This window comes from Thunnus thynnus, chromosome 6 (assembly GCF_963924715.1).
Source record: "Thunnus thynnus chromosome 6, fThuThy2.1, whole genome shotgun sequence".
Taxonomy (NCBI): domain Eukaryota; kingdom Metazoa; phylum Chordata; class Actinopteri; order Scombriformes; family Scombridae; genus Thunnus; species Thunnus thynnus.
In genome coordinates, this window is record NC_089522.1 from 8,558,811 (window position 1) to 8,579,361 (window position 20,551).

General features: G+C 41.4%; 1 protein-coding gene across 3 annotated transcripts in view; it reads left to right on the forward strand.

Moving 5' to 3' along the window:
- The window catches only part of mtor (mechanistic target of rapamycin kinase), an 89,433-nt gene extending 86,687 nt beyond the window's left edge, over positions 1-2,746 (forward strand). For all 3 annotated transcript variants that reach the window (XM_067591519.1, XM_067591521.1, XM_067591520.1), the window contains 5 exons: positions 699-764; positions 860-940; positions 1,210-1,290; positions 1,745-1,850; positions 2,183-2,746. In XM_067591519.1, the coding sequence (XP_067447620.1) occupies positions 699-764; positions 860-940; positions 1,210-1,290; positions 1,745-1,850; positions 2,183-2,198 (350 nt within the window). In that variant the 3' untranslated portion in view covers positions 2,199-2,746. The remainder of the gene's footprint in view (positions 1-698; positions 765-859; positions 941-1,209; positions 1,291-1,744; positions 1,851-2,182) is intronic.
- Positions 2,747-20,551: the final 17,805 nt, after the last annotated feature.

Here is a 20,551-nt window from a genome sequence, read left to right on the forward strand (position 1 = left end):
AGTGAATGAATTTCTCTGCTACTCTCTCAACTAATAAGGTTCAGTATTGACAGTAAGCAAGCACATTTAATCCCTGACAGTAGAAGAAACTGCTTTTATAAATGAGGGTCATTATTTTAAAAATGTAAAAATAATTCAGGAACTTGTAGGTGTTTATATTGATTATTAAAATGTTTTTAAAACATTGACTAAAAAAATATTACAGAGGAATCTGCATGAAAATTGGATCTTAATAATAAAATTTGCAGCACAAACAGGAAGTTATTAAATTATTTCTGATTATGATTTCTGATTTACTTACAGGGACTGCAGAGTGCTTTAGTTAGATTTTCATTGGTATTTTCTCCACATTTTTTCCTCACTTTGCATCACTGCAACCTTTTTCTGGATTGTCAATGTCACAGGAGGACCTTATGTAATGTTCAATGTGTTGAGCATTTTCTTCTTGCAGCAGGAAACAACTTTTGGGTGCATGGAGACATAAAATCTGGGAGAGGATCAGTGAAAGCAGAACCTTAACTATGTGTAATGGTTAAAAAATAGCTTCATTTTCTGCATTTAAAAGGTCGAATAATGCTGCAGCTCTCTCTGTTGTATCAAAAATAGAATTTAGAGTACTTTATTGAAAAAATAAGAGTAGCAATGGTGATGTCAGTAAGAAAAACTCTTCTCACACACCTTACCTTTGTCCCCTACAGCAAACACCAAAGGCAACAAGCGTTCCCGTACCAGGACTGACTCGTACACCGCTGGACAGTCAGTGGGTGAGTCTACAAACTGCAGCTATAAATGCTTCCAATTTTCTATTTAATGATGTAGCAAAGTACTCAAGTCTGTGACTGTGTGTTTTCCTCTGCAGAGGCTCTTGAGGGAATAGACCTTGGAGAGACCACACACAAGAAACCAGGGACCACAGTGCCTGAATCCATTCACTCTTTCAGTGAGTTGCCAGTCCTCTCTGTCATTTCATGGATTAGTTGTTGTTGTACAGCCCTTTAGTTTTTCTGTGCTTCTTCTACCACAACAATACCAAGCTCTCTGGCTGTCATAAATGATTGGTGCAACCGCTGTGCTATTGTAAGGCAGCACTTTAGTCCATTTTGATTTCCTTCAGCTGCAAAGAGGTTTGGTGCAGAGAGAGCACTTGAATTTGTGTCTTCATAAGTTGTTAGTAGTTGTTGATGCAGGGATTGTTTTTGTTTCTTTTAGTTGGAGATGGCTTGGTACAGCCTGAGGCACTCAACAAGAAAGCTATTCAGATTATTAACAGAGTGCGAGACAAGCTTACAGGTAAGTTCTGCACTACCCACCTTTACATAAAAAAAGGGTCAAAACTTGGAAAGCTTTTGTTTTACTGTTTTATTTATGCAGGAATCAGATATCTTCTTAGCATTGTTAAAATCACATACATGACATATTTCTACTTCACATATTACTCTCTACAATAAAGAAAAATGTATTCACATGTGTGTGTATATACATTATTTCAGTTGCTCAAAAAAAACAATACTTTAGTGCAGACGTCCTGTATAGAAAATGTCAGGTGGTCAGATGTTTGCTTCTTCAGCCACATTATCATACTGTTATGCTAACCCACCACATTTTCTGTAGAGCAAAGGTCGATCTTAAACAATTCTAAAACGTCAATGGTTAAAGTCCTTGAAATCAGAAGAAAGTTAAGCCTTACCAGATTCAATTTTCCAGTCAAAGGTCACATGTTTTGATGAGAGTTTGTTGCTTCCAGGTCGAGACTTCTCTCATGATGAGACTCTGGATGTGCCAACACAAGTAGAGCTGCTCATCAAGCAAGCCACGTCACATGAGAACCTGTGCCAGTGCTACATTGGATGGTCAGTATTGCTGTTCGGTGTTTGTACCTGATGTTTGCATTTGACATCGTCTGTTTCAGAATTTATTTAGACCGGTGATGTAGCGCAGCAGAAATCCACCTAAAAACTCTTTGCACTGACTTAAGTCGACTGTACGTCATATGTAGAAGTGTGAAGTCGCCTTTTTTTGAACGTGTATTTGGTTGGTGTTTATATGGTGGTTGTTGCAGATAATACTGTAGTTTGTCCACATTTTTATAGGATTACTACATCACTGGTATAGATGTAGCACAATGAGAAGGTTATCAAGCCTTTACATGACTTTGGTGAATAATTAATTTTTCTATCTTTAGGTGTCCATTTTGGTGAAGGACGGTCTTTGGCAGCCAAGGTTACGCTTGACATTCTTTCTCACTGATAAACCAAGAAGAAGCACTCGATTCAAATAGCTGTCCACTGAACAATGTACTTAATTCACAGTGCACAGCATTTGAGAATATTTTTTTTCTTGTTTTAGAATTATCTGACTTTTCAGTGGCATGTTTTAAATTTATGAGAAAGTTCCTTAAGAGCTCTATTTTTACCTGATTATCATAACTTAAGTCAACAAGCATTCATTTCTTAAAATGACTCTCCACAACTTGAACATTATAATTACCTGCTAAAAGCTTTCTACAGTGGCCATATTGTAATAAGTTATGATATTTCTTACTCCACACACTATAAGCTTCATAGAAACCCACCAGTCAGTTGTATCATTGTTTATTAATGTGACAAATTTCAACAATATGGTATGCCTTTTAATAAATTAAACATTCTTTAAATGTTACCCATGACAAGGTATAAGTGAAATTTGATCTGAGATGATTATAATATACTGTATGGGCATTTGTGTGCCATTAAACCTTGTACAGATACCACCGTGACTGTGCTGTTTTCATTTAATAGGTCGTTCATTTGGCTGAACATGTCACACCCACTGTAATTAAAATAAGGGGCAAAACTAAGGCATAAAAATGAAAAATCTTACATTTTGGCAGCAGGCAGATTTTGTGCCTGTCTTCCCTTGTTTTTCATTTAGTGCCCACAGAGGGCACTCTGACTCCTAATAAGACTAATCTTCTCAGGAAACACTTTGGAAGAGGATGCACTCATCAGGCCAGAGATGATAAGACCAGACTATATTCTCATCTAAAACCAGAACAAAAAACCAGAAATATTTGTATTTTGAACATTTGCTCTTGAATTGAAATGAGACTGCTTGTTCTAACAGCAGCTACTCTATATTTATCTTCATCTTAAGACCACAGTGAGACGCAGTCATTTACAGCGAATGCAGTCCCTGAAAGAAATAAAACTGAATCAGATGCAAATTGCAGAGGCAGCGGTGAAGACAACTATTAATTTGGTTTCCTGTGCTGTTATCTGTAATGCAAGGTAGCTTCTGTTTTACTTGTGCTCATTGTTATTCCTTCTCTTATTTCTCCATTTATTTCTTCCCTGCATTCTCCTCTGAAGGTTAATTACTTATAGATAGTTAAGGATTACAGATCAACAAAAAGCAGCCCATTGATCTCTTCCCTGCCGTGGCCACCTCTGCAATGTCACACTCTTTACACATTGGGACAGAGCCCTGGTGATTATCTGTTCATATCGATCGATTCCTCCTCTGTTTTCCCTCGCTTTTCCCCCCTCCCCTGCTTCCCTTACCTCCACTCTGTCACTTTCTTCCCTCCTGCCGCCAAAAGCTCATTATTGAAAATGTGACTTTTCATAGTCTGCACCACCATTTCTGTTGTTCTTTCTCACTCGTCTAATTTGTATTTTTTCAGCCTCTCAAGTCTGTTGAGGGGCAGGTGAGTCAATAGCTCAAGTTAAATAGGCTCCATTGATTGGGAGAGGGATTTAGCTGTTTACCAACTGTGGAAATGGGCTAGGGCCACAGAAAAACAGCACGGGTGTCTGCATGGAGCAAGTCAATGGTGACAAATGATACTCATTGGGAGACAATACCCCTAAATGACGGAGGGTGAAGGGCTTGGCGGCAAAGGCTGTGGATGTATCAGGCCACGCTCCATCAGGCTTTAAGGTTGTCACATGAAGCCGTCCAGGCCCGGCACCTTGAGCCAAAACATGAGGAATGATGGAATACAGCAAGACATTCACAAGTGTGCGTTCCCTGCTGGGAACCAAGCCTGGTTTTTGCCTGTTTGCATTTCCTCCATCCCTGAGTTTGTATTCCTCCACAAGAGCTTCCCTCTGGATGTTATTCCACTTCCTTGCACCCTCTTAAGCTCTTCATGACCTCTAGAGATTTCATAAGTGCTGTACTCAATGCTTGCCATGTTTGGAGTGTATTCACACAAACTAAAACTCTCCTGATGGAGGAGATTCTAATTTTCTTGTAAAAGCAGCTAATCTCATGAAAATTTTCAATGATTAATAAAGAACAATGAGAGTCAATCAGTTTACTTTCAACAGTAACATCCTTGAAGACTTAGACGGTCTCTACAAGATAAATGTACACTGTTGTACATGTAGCCTACAATGTTTCTCAATGCCAACCAAGGCCTGAAAGAAAGAACAATGACTGAATCTGTAAAAAAGCTACTCATTCCCTTCCTTTCCACGAAGGCAGCAGTGATGTTCATGTAAAAGATCACTTTACTGAATTCATAAAATTGGGGAACTCCTAGGAGACAAATTTTATGGTCAAAATTGAAGCTGCAGAGGTCAAGATATCTTGACTTTCAGTGCCCGGCTCATCCAGAAAGCAACAAGAGGAAATGATTTTGCACTATAATGTGAGGTAGTTCTTGGTGCAAGTCTGGTAAAGTAGTGGATACGTGCACTTGCAGTCATTAACCGAACAATAAGTCAATGTGGTTAAATCAAACGATGTATTTCTACCATCCAGTCCTGTCTTAGGACTGACATCAAACCATGTATATCTCTTTTGAGGAACAGGTTATATAAGGGTTATATAAATTCCTCCATTTTAGACTCTCAAGTTCTGTCCTACAGCTTGCAATAGCGAACCGGAATTAAACCGGAGCAGTCATTCACAATCGCATTGATAATAGCAGCAGGACAGGGAGGACTGAACAGTGTGGACATTTTTAGAGTGCAGAGGTTACAGCTAAAACGTTGGAAAAATTACATTTGAAGAGAGTTTTGGTGGGAATCACTGATATGGGAGAAACCACATCATGATAAAATCACAAAGGGCTAAAATTCTATTATCAAGTGCTGTAGTAGTACTAATTTGCCATAGAATATACTGTAGGTAGTAAACTGCAGGAACAGCTTATCTTTTCAGAAAGGCTGATGAAAGAAACCACATGAGCTAGCCACCACCAGGGTAGCTGGTAAGCTAGCCTGGTGATGGCACCAGGACTTTGGCTCTCTGTTGGACAAATTTACAAAGTTGAACCCCAAGAACCCCAAAGCATTGTGTAAATGTTCTTCACCTAAGCAAGAGGATTCACTGATTGCTGTGATTCTATTGTAAAGAATAAGTTTGAGATTTCTGTTATAAACGCTGCTGTTAGCGGCTCAAGTGATGGGACATTAGTTATTCTCTCAAGCTTGATATAAAGCTCTTCCAGAGCCATAGAGGACATTAGTCTAGACATGCCGAGGAGTACTCTTCGAAACTAGCAAGTAGATGTGTAAAATTAGTGAAGTTTGTTGTTTTCCTTCAAGTCTGAGGGCTTGAGGAAGATAATAGAAGGATTAAAGTACGAACAGTGAGTGCGAACTCTGAATAAAGGGCACAAATCATCTTCCCTTCAGGGATCACAGGCGATGTGGGATGGAGCATAGGTCTTTGCTTCAGCTTGACGGCTGCACACCGGATCTAATTAAGGTGTCACGAAAATGTATAGCTCTTGTAGATCAGGTGTGAAGAAGTCGGGGCTGGAGGAGAAACTTGCAGTATTTAAGTTCAGTTGGAAAGAGTCCAGCACAAGTGAAGTAAATGTGCAGAATGCTAGCTGGGTGCTCTCTCCTTGACTTATCCACCAAGTATCTTTCTGAGGCTCACATTCTTCAGCTTCCCGTTGGTTACGAGAACACTTTGTTTCTGATACCACACAACCCCCCTCCAACTCTTTCTCTCTGGCATGGCTAACAGCTGTGAAGAGAAAGACAGAGACAGAGGCGATATTGACAGCCAACCAGAGGCGTTCGATAGCAGGCTCTGGAGTTGTTTAAAGCAGGAGCCTGCAGCCAGGACTCGGGCTGTCTTTGTGCACTGTGGCGTATAGCCGGTATCGATGAACTTGACAGCAGTTTAGCCCGCCGAGTTCTGCTGCCCTCTGAGGACACTTGAAACACATTCTCCCGCCAGCTTTTTTGATTACGTAATCGGCCTTTTTTAAAATTTCAGCAGCAAAGTAGAGGGATAATTTAAGTTATATACAATGACTTAAACCTCCAGCTTAAAAAAAAAAGTTATCTTCATGGGGAAAAAAGTGCAACTGTGCTGTAAACACAAATAGAAGCAGGCCAAGCAAGGACAAGACAAAAAACTGGGTCAGTTTCAACTGAAAGCAGCACTGGGCATCTTGCATGTTGGCGCCTCCAAATGGCACCAAGTGTTTGTTAGCTGTTTGAAAAATTACAAGTTTAATACCCAGTGACATCAGCAAATGGCACACAGTATGCTCATGTTTGCGCCGAGTGACTCCGCTAGTCTTATAACTTTCCACGAAAAAATACAAAAGGACAAGACAAGAAGCAGATCGAACTGGTGAGTAGAGTTTTGTGTTTTACTTCACCATTTACACCTGCACTCACCTGACAACAGGATTAAATTTGACTAAATAGCATGCTAAATCTGACAACTGTATGTGAGGGGACACTCTACTGCCTTACTTTGTGTTTTTATGCAGAAAGATAGTTTTACTAGCTGTAAATACAGTTGAGGTGAAGGGAATTTTATTTGTGGTGCTCACAGCATTAAAAGAATTGATTTGACTCAACAGTAGTGTCTATGTCACAGTTAGTCTGGATAATCCACAGACCTCAGGGTCACCTTTTTTATTTGTTCTATTCCTTTGTTAAAAATAGTCCCAATGGAAACTGTTGGCATTCAGCTTAGGGACACTGACCTGTTTATGCTTTATGCCATTACTGTGTTTTCTTATTTAATGCTTTCGAAAGAGCATTTCAAAGTGTTGTGTTTTCATAACCGTGCTACAATATGGTTGTACTTAATATCATTTCTGTTATTCTGGTTAAAGCCTCCTTGTCTAGTTTTGAACATTTCTGACTTTGGCATGAAATAAATACAAAACAAACAAAATACATGAACTGCTGGAACTGTTCATGTATTTTGTTTGTTTAATCTGTTTATTTTTTTTGATAATAATAGAGTTCATTGACAAAGTTGCTATTTCATTTCAGAATGCATCTACGCAGAGAATGCTCATCAGTAGGTCAAGTTTGTTGGGTTTAATCTTTTGTTGGATTTCTTACTGATAATAAAAAGATAACACCAAACGTATCCTTGAAATACTACTGCACATTTAAGTGATGAACAAAACACATTCCACAGTCTTTAGGTATGTGTACAGAAACAGACTGAAAATTCAAGCACAGCCTTTTAGGAGCTGAGTGAGACTCTACTATAATATGATTTACAGTTAAAAACTTCTTATTTATCTTATACTGACTTTCAGGGAGCGTTTTTTTTTTACATACATTCTCAAGTTTTGGACCTTTGACCATGTTTAACATAGACATCCGACATCATAACAGAAAGTCATAAATAGCATGATATGACCCCTTTAAAGCTATCTCTGCATTGGTTCCAGTGTTTGGCCATGCTGGTGGAAACTTGGTGACAGCCAACATTTGCTCCCACCAGCATGTGTTACCACTGTGCAGACTAAACTCTCAGTGATGTGAGGCAGGTCAGGGGGAGGTAAAGGTCTCCATTAGCCGAGAGCCTGGACAGTTGAGTCATCCGTGTATTCAACACTGTGGTAACAAAGCGTACGGCAGAGACACAAACAGAGGCTGTGTTATTGTTTAGCAGTCAAAGGACAGCACTGTGAGGCTGATAATATTATTCCACACTTGATGCAGTTATTGGGCTGTCTGACCAAAAGCGACCTTACCATTGTATTTGCTTCAGCTGAGCTGCTCGGTGGCTCGCAGTACAGCGTGAGTGGCTGTCTGCAGTTGTATGTGACAGCTCCCAGGTGTGAGTGTATGGGACTGTATGAATGTGCTCAAAGAGGCTGCACGCTCAGCGAAATCCTTCCCTGGATAAATAAAGATTGTTAAAGCGTTGTTTGTCTCAGTGCTTACTGTAGATTCAGTTGCGGCACCGCTCGCAGTGACTGACGCTATTCAATTTGACATTTCTATTGCATTTCGGCTTTATTGGATTGCAGAGAGAGATAGGAGACAGACAGATGCCTTAACTGACTCTTTTCAAACACATTTTCACACACAGTCTAAAAAGCAAAAAATCAGCAGCCAAGACAAAGATTAGATTGGAAAGCTCTGTGGCAGCATTTCAGCCACTCACTGCATTTATACATACAATACAACGCATTCACAGCTTAACTGATTATTGACTTTAACTGTGATGCTCTTAATCATGTGCCTGCTTGTGTTTATGTGTGTGCAGGTGGGTCCAATCTCCGTAATTTTAATTTTCAGGTACAACGAACAGAATCATCAAGCAGAGACACAACAAACTTGAATTCAAGCCGACCTTGAATTCAGGTTTTGAAACCATAATATTTAAGCTGAAACATAAATACTGTATATCTTAGATACAACGTCTTTAGTATGACATGAAGTCTTAAAAACGTCATTACTGCAGATTGTTCTCGTTTCAGCTCATGCCAGCGGTGCCTCTATGAGGTTGGTGTCAGGAGATTGTGCAGGTCAACAGACTGGACAAAAGTTATTCTTTCTGTTTCACAACCATCCTGAGTGGATAAATGCTGCCTGACCAGTTATCCTGCTGGAACTGTTCATTTAAGAATGAACTTGGTGGACACCAAGTGAAGCACCTGATCAGCGGTGAGGCTTAGGTGCACTGTGGCATTCCAATGACGCTATTATGGACATCATGTGTGCCAAGAATGCACCGTCCACACCATTACACTCTGTTTACCAGCCTCCACCTCTGACACTGAGCCATCTGCTTGCTGCAACACAAATTTCGATTTCTCGGGCCAGGCAAAACATTTTATTTTTCATTTTGTAACATACTTTTATGAGGTATTTAATAGTTTCACTGAGACAAAGGCTCCTCTTCCCCACTGAGCAGCACCAGGATCAGCAGGGTGTTGAGTGCATTGCTCAGGGACACTTCACTGGCCGTAAAGAAGAAGGGACAAGCTCTGCTTTTGTTCTCCCCATGCACATTTATCCTGCCAGTTCAGAGAATTCAACCAGCAACACCAGAGTGTGGCACAGTTAAATTAATTCAGGCATTCTTGCAAAACAAGTGATGTTAAGAACTTGTGATGCCGTGGCTAATTTTGGTTGTTGCTTGATTTGTGTGTAGCAAAATGGATACACACAGGAAAACCCGGTTATATCAAATTGAATAGTGAGAAACAGGTAATATAATACAGGAGAGAGAACCAAGAGAAAGAGCTGAAAGGTCGGCACTGTCAGGACAGTTCGCAGTTAGTCAACAGCGCGGATTCACATGTCAAACTACAGCAAAGTTGAACTCTTAAGTGACAGAATTGCACAAATGTATTTTTGCCTCAGCAAAGGAAACAGCACTCTCATCTTGTTCCTTAGCTGGTTGGTCTTCTGCTGCTGTTGCTGAACGGTTTGACAAGTTTATTATTTACAGATATCCTCTTGCTGGTCACCATTGTAATGAGCTGTTTGTAACAGCCCCTTATGTTGGCTTGAACAAGTTTGTGTTCATCCTCTGACCTGTCTCATTGATAAGGTGTTTTCTCCTGCACAGCTGCCGGTGTATGTGCCTTTTTGTTCACACCGTTTTGTGAGAATGTGTGAAAATCTCTGGAGGATGACCAACAATACCAGCTGGCACGCACGCGATTCGATCTCGTGTCTTGTCCACGTGTAGTCAAATACCTCTGAATGCTCTACTGTGTGTATTACAGTTGCGGTCACGTGATTGGCTGTGTGGAAGCTGCTTGCAGTGCGGAGGTTTACCTGATAAACTGAGACCTGAGTGCAGATTAGTAGACGGCCACTCTGCAGTATTAAAACGTTGGACATTGTTGTCACTTTAAGAACTGAAAGCTTAGATTGGATGCCAGTGATCTCAGAAACAGCCTTCACGTCTGATTGTTGAATTGCCTGAAGCCCTTCAGAGCCATGTACCCAATCATTCAGCCTAAGTAACTTGTTGACGTGGGACTGTCCTCCAGCTGTCTGGGCGGCCCATCCTCTTGTCTCCCTGCTCAGATTTACTCACCAGGGGGAATAGCTATTACATCTCCTGTTATTATTTGCCATAAAAATGCGCTGAATGGCGACCAACTCTGAGGTGCTATAAAAAGCAGCGGGGTGTGAGATGGCGTCTGCGCGTCATCAATCAGACACAGTGGTGAAACATTGGGCCTCTCCACTGGGTAGTGGAAATTGATTTTTCTGTAAGTCTCAACGATTAGGGTGTGAAAGAAGGAGCGAGGGGGGATGGGAATGGGAGGAGAGGAGCTGGGAGGAATGGGATGAGATGGGACGGGGTACTGTGAGAAAATGGAGGAAAAGCTAATGGTTTCAACTGGGTTCATAACTGTTGGTCTGCCCCTTGCTCTGTTTCTCTTAAATGTTAAATCAAGGTCGACTTGCTCCAGGGGGTTTTTGCAGCCTGTCCCAATCACTGTTTCTCAAAAGCAGGACTCAAAAGCTTCAAACGTGAACTAAAACATTCAATACCCAAGATCGAAGTCAATGAAAAGACCTTTCTCACAGCAGACACTTTTACGTTCTAGCAGGAAAAGCACAGGTGTAATTAATAACCTCAATAAAAGCTGCATTTCAGGTAGGTGTTTCATTTCCAGGGCCTTGGTATTGTGCAAGCTGGATTACTGACATGACTTTACTTAACTACACCTGCGATTTTGCTGCTATGACAAGTCAGAATGTCTGCTGCCATTACAAAGATCTATCATTGCCTTCAGAGCAGCATCCTACAAGAAATATCTTTTAGTGATGAATCAATTTTTTTGATTGACAGAAACTTAATCGCCTTAAGATTTGATAATTATGTAATTTAAAGAATAAGGCTGTTGATATTATATATTTATCTTAATTTCAATGAAAAAACAAAACCAATGATGATTTGAACCTGCTAACCTGCTAAGTGTTGTCTGTGTAGCTAAAGCATAAGATATATATCTTATTGCTCTCTTCCATGGACTTCCAGTTTTGTCCAAAAACTATTAAAAACACAAGTTAGCAACACAGTTTCACTGAGTCACCATGAACACTCCCACTGTAGTTTATGTTGTGTGCTGCTTCCGTAAAAACACACTAGCAAACCATATTTGTATTCATCCGAGGCTTAAAGTAGTCCCCAACAAATGCAGTATTTGCGAAAAACTGCAGTGCCCAGCTTTCTAAGCAAATTACTGAACCTTTTATGAAATAAAACTACATTATAACCTGTTTTTAAAAATGTACATCTTCAGTAGGAACCTATGGGCTTTGGTCTGAGTGCTACAGACTAGTAGGGAAGTCAGAAAATACTGAGAGGTGGACTAACACATTGTAGATTTTCGGCTGTGTCTGAAATCACACCATTGTGCACATATTCACTATTCCCTCAACAACAAACACGAAACAGTTTGCTCTTCTGAGCAGTAAATTGAGATATCGGACACTCATGAATCATCATCATTTCATGTCATCACTGACAGGTGTGGTGTCACATAAGTGTAATTATCACATCTATCAAACTGTGTCTGGTAGTGCATTAAAAATGTAGTGTACATGCCGTGTACACAACCTTTTTCATTGCACTGTGGGATTTTTTAGGGCACAATATAGTTTATAAATTCCACACTGTGAATTCTATCACTTAAATAAAACAGCAAACAGGGAGAACAGATTTTAAGCACAGCCTCTCTTTGCTGACAGCAAGAGAAATAGAGAACAATGCCATCCTCATCCTTTAAAAGCATTTATGAAGCAAAACTTAGCCAAAAATGTGAAAATCCTCATATTTCTCAAATGTTTCTCTGTCTGTTTCTTATGTGAGTTGAGTATCTTTGGGTTTTGGATTGTTGGGTGGACAAAAAAAAAAGCTACGTGAAGATATGACTTTGTGCTCTGGGAACTGGTAATGGGTATTTTCCATTCACATATCTGACATTTCATAGACCAATTGTAGTAGCATTAGCATCTTTTTGACTCCCTCATCCTTATCCGTTCACATTTAACCAGAAAGCTTTGGAAACATTTTTGACTGTGCACTATTTTACTCCAGAAGACATTAAATCTTAAACAGGAGAAATGAGGAGCGGAAGAAAATAAAGGAAACCTAAACCCCTCTTATGTGTAATTCAGCCTTCCGAGGATCCTTGAGCCTTGGAAATTGTGATTCACAAGCCGAATGGATCCACACACACATACACACATACACACACACACACACACACACACACACACACACACACACACGCCCCGCGTCGTTGAGAAGTGTAGCCGTGTCCAGACCATCCAGCTCCCTGGCCTTATCTTCAATTCATTCACCATGCATCATCCATACACATAACTGCACTGTAAGCTATGATTCAGTGCACTATTCTTATCATAACCCAGGCACGGTGATGTTCTGAGGCATGCTGGTGCAGTGACCCCCCCTCGCCTGTGTCTCCAATAAGCATAACCATATCTGACAAGGCCAGAGCTATTGAAGGAGGGGGAATTCTCGCCTCCTTTAGATAGCTTTCCACCCTTCTGTTCTCTTGGCTTATTTCCACCGGCGCTCTACGGCCTAAACCTCCTTCTTCTTCTCCTCCTCCTTGAAATGTAGCTGATTTCTTTTTCCATATTGTTTGCTCAACCGTTTCTTTTTGCATCCCTGGGCATTTAGCATCAACAGGCAGATGAGTAAACAATAACTCCTCCAGTAGCTTCAGACAAGAGGAGACTGGATCCAGCAGAGATGAGTAGAGATATGGAGTCGTAGTGTGAAGCAATTGGATGCATGTTACAGGATATAAGCCCACCAATCATTCCCTACAGTCCTGTGAGAATACTTAAGAATGATAGGAGGGTTGGATACAGGAGCCACACACACATACACACGAATGAATTTCATTTACTACCCACACACTGCCTTTTTTTTTTTTTTTTTTAAGTTGATCTTGTGTCTACAGAAATAATGTGCATGCACCCATTATCTCAAGAAGAGGCCGCCAGAGCGTGAGGGGCATCTTTCGCCTGACTGACTTTCATTTACAAAGTGGCGATGTTACTTTTGTGTGGGGAAATGAGATAGCACTGCAGCAGACAGTAGGCTACATTATCCCAAGCCATGCGCACATCCTGCTCTTTCTTTTTTTCCCCCTTTATCAGCGGCTTTTTCTCACATTGTTCATCAGCCCCCCTGTCCCCGAGACACAAAAAAGCCTGTCTCCCAGGATCAATTAGTCACTTCCAGGGAGTTGTGGAGCAGAGAGGGAGCTGAGGAGACAAAAGCCACGGCCATGTTGGCGTATCAGTGAGGTGATAAAGTGACATGGTCTTCCTTCCAGGCCATTAACGTGACAAGCAGTCCTTGTCCAGTGAAGGTGGACCTGACAGCGGAGTGGTGCCCCGCCAGGTCATGAAGAGAGCTCTCAAAAGAGCAGCCTCTTCCTTTGACACCCTCCCAGCCCCCTGCATCTTTACTCCTCTCTCCCTCTTTCTCTCTCCAGCTGTTTTCATTTTGCCTGCTCTCTCTCTCTCTCTCTCTCTCTCTCTCTCTCTCTCTCTCTCTCTCTCTCTCTCTCTCTCTCTGTCTTTTTTTCAAACTCCATCTCTGTCCTCCCCCTGGAGCTTTTTTCCCCTCTCAGTCTCTCCCTCCATCCCCCTCACTTTCTTAAAAGCTGTCTCTTTCTAAAGCTCCAAAGTCCTCTCCTCGCCCCTCAAAATTTCTCCCCTTTTATCTTTGACTCCACTGCAGCCTCCCTCTAGCTTTTCCTTTCTTACCTCTTTTCTATTTTGAATATCACCCATCTCAAGTCTTTGTTCCGTGTCCACCTTTTCTTCTCCAGTAACTACTCGTCTGCCCGCTCTACTCTTAAGGCTATCGAAGTTGACACTGGCAATGCAAAACAGTGAGCTGGCACAGAGAGTCACAGCAGGACACAGGCCCAACAAAACACAGGAGGGTAAACAAGGATTATTTTTAGGATGCTGTCGCCCATCCTTAAGAAGCCAAAAGCAGCGTGGCCTCTGTGTACGACTGTTAAATCAAGGACCAGATTTGTTATGCTGGGGTTGTTAATGAGACATAGAATGGATAAGATGCAAGCTTTTTCTGCTGGGAGCCAATTTTCACAATGTATAATGATATGTCAGGTGGTGTTATGACCAGCAATGTAACAGCAATGAAAGAAGGTAAACTAGCCCCCAGCCACTGACTGAATTAATTCAAATGAAGGAACCGATTTACTTTAAACCTCAATACTTATGTTTAGTGTCGGGCAACTTTCCTGAAAAATGTGATCATTACTTATCACTCATTTAAAATATAGTAACATTACTAGTTTCCATGTTTCAGAACTTTATGTATTTTGTTTGTTGTTTCAGGCATCCACTCATTTCCATACGGTACGATATGAAAATGTATTATTTCTCATATTATGTAATCCATCACAGTAAATATAAAGCCTGCATTCATCTGTGTCCAATTTTCATTGTTTTGAAGTAATGCAGTGCAGACTTTTACAATTAATCTCTCCTTAAACTGCATTACCACTCACCTATAATGAAATATGACAAAAAGAAAAAAGTCCAGACTTGAAGTTCAAATCCACATTTGCATAACAGGAACACCTTTCAACTGTGGCTTTCTGGACCCACAATCATTAGTTTTACCCTCTGTGTGTTTTTAGTTTGAGCTGCTAAAATTGTGCGGATACAATGTGATGTCTACGCATCACTCTGTGAGTTTGGCCACTGATACATCTTTTAAATCTTTTCTTCTTGGCTGTCATTTGCTCCTTATAGTAAATAAGGGGTATCCACCCTTTACAATGTGCTGTAAGTGTGTTGCATCAATCAGTGTGAAATGTCTAAGGATGTGAAGAATGTGTGTATGCATGGACAGGCTTTATTTGCGATGGTCCATCACACTCTTATTCCCAATTGGAGAAATTGGTTGAACAGGGAACAAATCTTGCATCTCGTTAATTCTGCTCGGCGTGTTCACCTCTGTGAATAAAAACTCTGTTATTTCTGCTTTTATGGGATTTATTCGGCGCGTAACTATGCTTCGCCCGCGGCGTTGGTCTTCACAATGTGTGAAGCGAGGGGAAGGAAGAAGGAATGACACACAAACGCTGCCCCCACCCTCTCTGTCTCCTCCTATCAGCCTCGCTTCCTGGACGGTTCCACCACTGAGTTTGACCCTGCCGCGCTTCCTCCTCTAAACAAGCCTGTGGCATGACCTGCTAAAGGTACAGTACATCACTGCTGCTGTGAGCTCTTTCTGGGAATATGGATGGAGGCTTGCAGTGTTTTTTTTTTTCTTGGGTTTGTTTTGTGTGTGCTGTGGTTGATTTAGTCTCAGATGTGACTTAATTAACTTCATTAATCGCAGACCAAGGCCAGAGATATACAATGTTCATACAACATTTCACTTTCAATTCAAAGTGGACCATTTAAAGCAAATTGTTCACCCAAATTACTAAAAGAAAATTTCCTCACTTACCAAAAATGATTAGTGAGAATATCACTAATCTCTTCTGGACAGTTTTCAACTACCTTTTACCCAAAAAATAGTAAAAGCCTGTTCTGTGGATTATTTAGAGTAACTGGGACACTGCTGCTGGTTTATTGTTTTTTTTCAATTCTGTTTTCCCATTTCATTTTTTTTTTCCCACATTGTCTCTGAGAAATCATGTTTTGTCCATCAGCTTGGCATTGCAGGGCAGGTGTAAATAGTACAATACCCATGAGCCTCGGCCTCCATTGCTATGGAGAATAAGCAGGCAAAACAATTTTGTGCCATAGTTGCTGAATTCATCCAAAAATGGACCCAAAATCTGAAAGTGAATTGATTTCAGCTGCAGATTGTATTGTCAGTACACTTTAGTTTAGTGCTGTTTAGCATGCTAATGCTAAAGAAAATTTACAAAGCTGTGAGCACCACAAACAAAATTCCATTCACCTCCATGGTATAGGGATGGATGCAGACATCAGTGACAGATATCTCAGAACATGGGTAAATAAAATTCAAACTATCCATATAATAATGTGTCACAATGTTTAAGTGAGAAAATATTTTTTTTGCCATTTGGATGAACTCACCCTTTAATGAGCAGCTCAACTCAGCCATATGAAGCTTTGAGTCTCGAGGCGCTGATGTCAAGCTGTTCAGCTGCAGTAGAAATGAACACAGAGTGTAGATGCCGACAATTTCTGACACTTTTTCTCCAAACTACTCCACAGGGCAACCCAAGCGTCTGTAAGCTGCTTACATTTGTAGCTGTAAAAAAAAAAAAAAAAAAAAAAAAAAAATCACATTTCATTGTTGGTAATGTCAAACTCATGAGATGGAATGTCACACTTTTTACTGGCAGCAAATTCAAAGCTAAAGGTGGTCATCACACCAGCACACTACTGCATACAACAATACTGACGGCAAATTCCTGTGCTAACTTCTTTTCACCATTCCCCAATACAGTATACACACACACACACACACACACATATACACACTGTCTCCTCCGCCCCTTTTACGCTGCCGTGACAGCTTTGTCACAAAGATGAATTCATCGTCAGCACTGCAGCCAAAACAAGTAATTTGATTGCCCCGACCACAAATTAAGTTAGTGTGATTCAATTTTCGATTTGGGCTTCTCCTGCAACCATACATCAAGGGAGACATATTTCATTACACAGCGAAACCACAGGCGAGCAGGCAGCGGTGGCCCACTCCCTCCATAGGAAGACATCATGGGAGCATTATGGCATTTGCTCGATACTGCTGCAAGTCCAGTGAGGCCGGTGGTGGCATTGGTGCCATTGGTGGGCTTGTTATCCACAGGGCAACACAGCCGCGAACTCTACAGCCAACAACATTTAGCTTGTTTGGATCGCTGAAAGCCAAGCTGTGACAACGTACTGGCAAGGCCTGGCTGCACGAGAAATCACAGGACACTGGTGCAGAGTTTGAGATTTTCATTTCGCCGGAAGACTGATGTCACCAAGAAGCTCCTCAACCTCCTGAAGTAGGTATGCTAATGAGTGCAATCACCTGGTTGAATGAAGACCTACAGCTTTGAAGGAAGTGCGTGCTCTCATCCTCTCCCTTTTTAGGATTCTGATACAATCACACAATCTCCCACTTTCTCACCCTCCTCCGCCTTTCCTTCGCCTCCTCCTTAAGGTTTCTTCCTGGGTTCGCGTCTACTAAATGGGTTTGAAGACAGAGTGCTCAATCAGTGACTGTTACCACCACCTCCTCCTCCTCGTCCTCCTCCTCCTCCTCCCCCCCCCCCCCCCCCCTTCACAATGGAGCCAAGAGATTTCTAATTAAACTGCAGGCAGTTCTTCTGGGTAACCAGAGTTTGAAAGCTGTGAAGTGAATATGCACCACTTGGCCATTAATTCAAATGAATATCACTGATGTGGTGCTGAAACGTGCCCCTGCTTTAGCTTCTTTCTTTTTTTTTTAAATGATATCGACAGCAGACCTTGTCCTTGTGTAGATTGTTGTGGTACTTTACAAATTACCTTGCTGTTATATTCATGAACTACAAGAGAAAAATGTCTTTGAAGTAATGGGCCGTGATCAAACGCTCAGCCAGATTAAAACTGAAAGCATTTGATGATTGTGGTATTGTCCAATACAAGAGTTTGCTCAGTAAGAAGTTGTGATGCAAGAGAAAGTTTCTTGGCACATAACTTTGCCGTGTGAAGCTCTGCCTCTTCTAATTTAATTTGCAGCTGTAAAAGGAAAACAGTGACTGATTTTTGTTTTTCTGTTCTGTTGCAGCAATGTGACAAGCCAGTCAGAACCTGACATGAAACAAAACAGTGTACAAAAGATCGTCAATGATTGTGGAACTTGTTGCAGCTGCACATGCAGTGTTGTAAGGCCTGTTTATGTGTTCTTTTGTGATTCATCAAAAAACAACAAGTTTCTAGGCCTACATGTTCACAGATGACACTGATGGATTGTGATGTAACCCAGTCCATCTGAAGTTTATAGAATTTCAAGTTGCTGCTGAAGATTGGAAAGCATCCAGATTGTTGACCTCTGGATTGAATCTCTTTGTTTTTTGCTGATGGTGGACTTCCTCTGACCTCATCAAGTCGTGACCTGGTCAGCACCTCAAACTTGGTTCACTGTCACTGAAAAATGCGGATAACCCTCCTCAAGGTTTTAAGCTAATTGTTGCCCCAGGTGAAGGATTTGAAGTATCTCGAGGTCTTGCTTGCAGGGGAGGCTACAAGAGACCATGAGAAGGGAGCTACGCCTGAAGACAAATTTCTCGATTAACCAGTCTACCAGTCTACATTCAAAACTTATGTTGACCATACATTTTATATTGCAGCTTTAGACTCTCAAAACGTGTTTCCATCACAGGGTGGGTGTCTGGACACAAGCTGCTGGGATGTGTTTCAGCTGTTTTTCTGTTGTTCATCTCACACTTATTTTAAGGAACAGATACACTTCAGCTCTAATCTAGTATTTTATAATCAACTGTGATGATTGTGCAGTGGGCTCTAAGCAGTGCCAAAACGTGACTGACCACATGACAGTACTGTAGCTGAACGTGTCCAGTGTAGACACCTATGTCATACAGAAGCTGCTGCTAATGTGCTAGATAGAGATAGAGACACATGTAAGAGACATTCAAAGGAGCCCAGATAACAATCGAGATTTCAGAGTAGAATTGCTGTTCCTTCATGTTGAAAGGAGCTAAGATGAGTTAGGCATCTGCAGGTGCTCCATGGGAACCCTCCCTTTAGAGGTATTCTAGGAATATCCTACTGGGAGGGGAGCCCAGGTGCAAGCAGAACTCACTTGAGGAATCCATATATTCTGTCTGACCTGGAAACCCTTCACGATGCTGGAGGACCTACTTAAAAATGTATGGATGGATAATTTTGGCGGAGTGCACGTAAATGTCATCGGCTGAGAGAGTTCATTAGCCAATTAAATTTGTAAATACCTGTACAGTAGATGGACTTTATCTCTTTTGGGTTGTGCAACGCTCTTCTGGGAAATTAAATAGAAGAAAAATTTCCACTGTGGTCTCTGCCTTTCTCAGCCTTGTGGTCTTTTCCCACAGGGATGCTGCTACAGAGTGTGGACCCCATGGAAACTGCTCTCCTGGGGCCCTGAAACAGCGCCTATCTATAATCCCTTGAAACCCCATTCACATGTAGGGCCCCTTTAAATGGATAAAAATATTCCCCGGAGAAACTTTGTGTGGTGGATTTGAAGATGTTGCCTATTGTTACTTTAAAGGAAATCCAAAACAGCGCTGCAGTTTAGAAGGGGATTGACATGCCCTAAAAGAAAAGTGTCCTTCCTTTTGTCTGCTCAGTCTATCAATTCACATTTTCCTTTTTGCCCTCCACAATTGAAATGATCCCTCACGGCGGTGTGTCTTCAAGGCTGGCTGCTCAGGTATAGTGGAGATATGGTGCCTGTCTTGTGACGCAAGTTTCATTTGTGCACGGTGCAGGATGGAGAGGCACTCCAGAGACACAGAGGGAGCAGAGAGGGAGGAGGGAGAGGGAAGCGTCCACCAAGCATAGGCTGTTTCTGGCAAATGAGAATCTGTTGTGCTTCCCTCTTCATCCAGATGCCAGGGCTGTGGGATTCCAAATTACGGCTGTAAATTTTGCACAACTGCCTCATGCTTGATTACCCCTGATCTGAGTTTTCGCTCTCCCTTTTTCATTGCTTCTCTTTGTGCCTCCTTTCATTTTGTCTGTTTTATTTTTTTTTCTCTCTATCTCTTCTGGCTGCTCTTTCACATTCTTTGCCTGTGCATGTATGTCCTTGTTTTCAGCCTTTCTCATTTTCTACCTACTTTTATTTGTTTGGTCTTTCAGTTTTTTTCTAAATTATGTAATTATTTTTTGCACTGCTATGTAGCATCTCGCTTCCATGAACCACCAAAACTGTTTCTTCACTTTCTGGAGTTTTATATATCACCTCCGATGTGGGAGGAGGGCCAGACATTTCTCGCAATGTCACCAACACACCAGTCTAGACACTGGTGAGATTTTGTGGCTTACTTCCTCATCTTTTCTTAATGCTTTAATATTTCATGCAGTTCAAGGCCTTCTTTGTAATCTGCAGGCGCAGCACTTTTCTGGACAGTATTTGAATTATGTGCCCGCCGGCCATTCTCTGATTCAAGCAGGAGGCAGTCGTTTCCATGAAAAGAAATAGGGGTCACTTGTCATAATGGTGGAACACTTCTTTGCTAAATGGATGCTAAGATTAGCTCTTCTGTAAGAGGATGAGTCATTATAATCACTATGCAAAGTAAAGGGAGCTGCCATTCGACATTTAAGTGGACCGT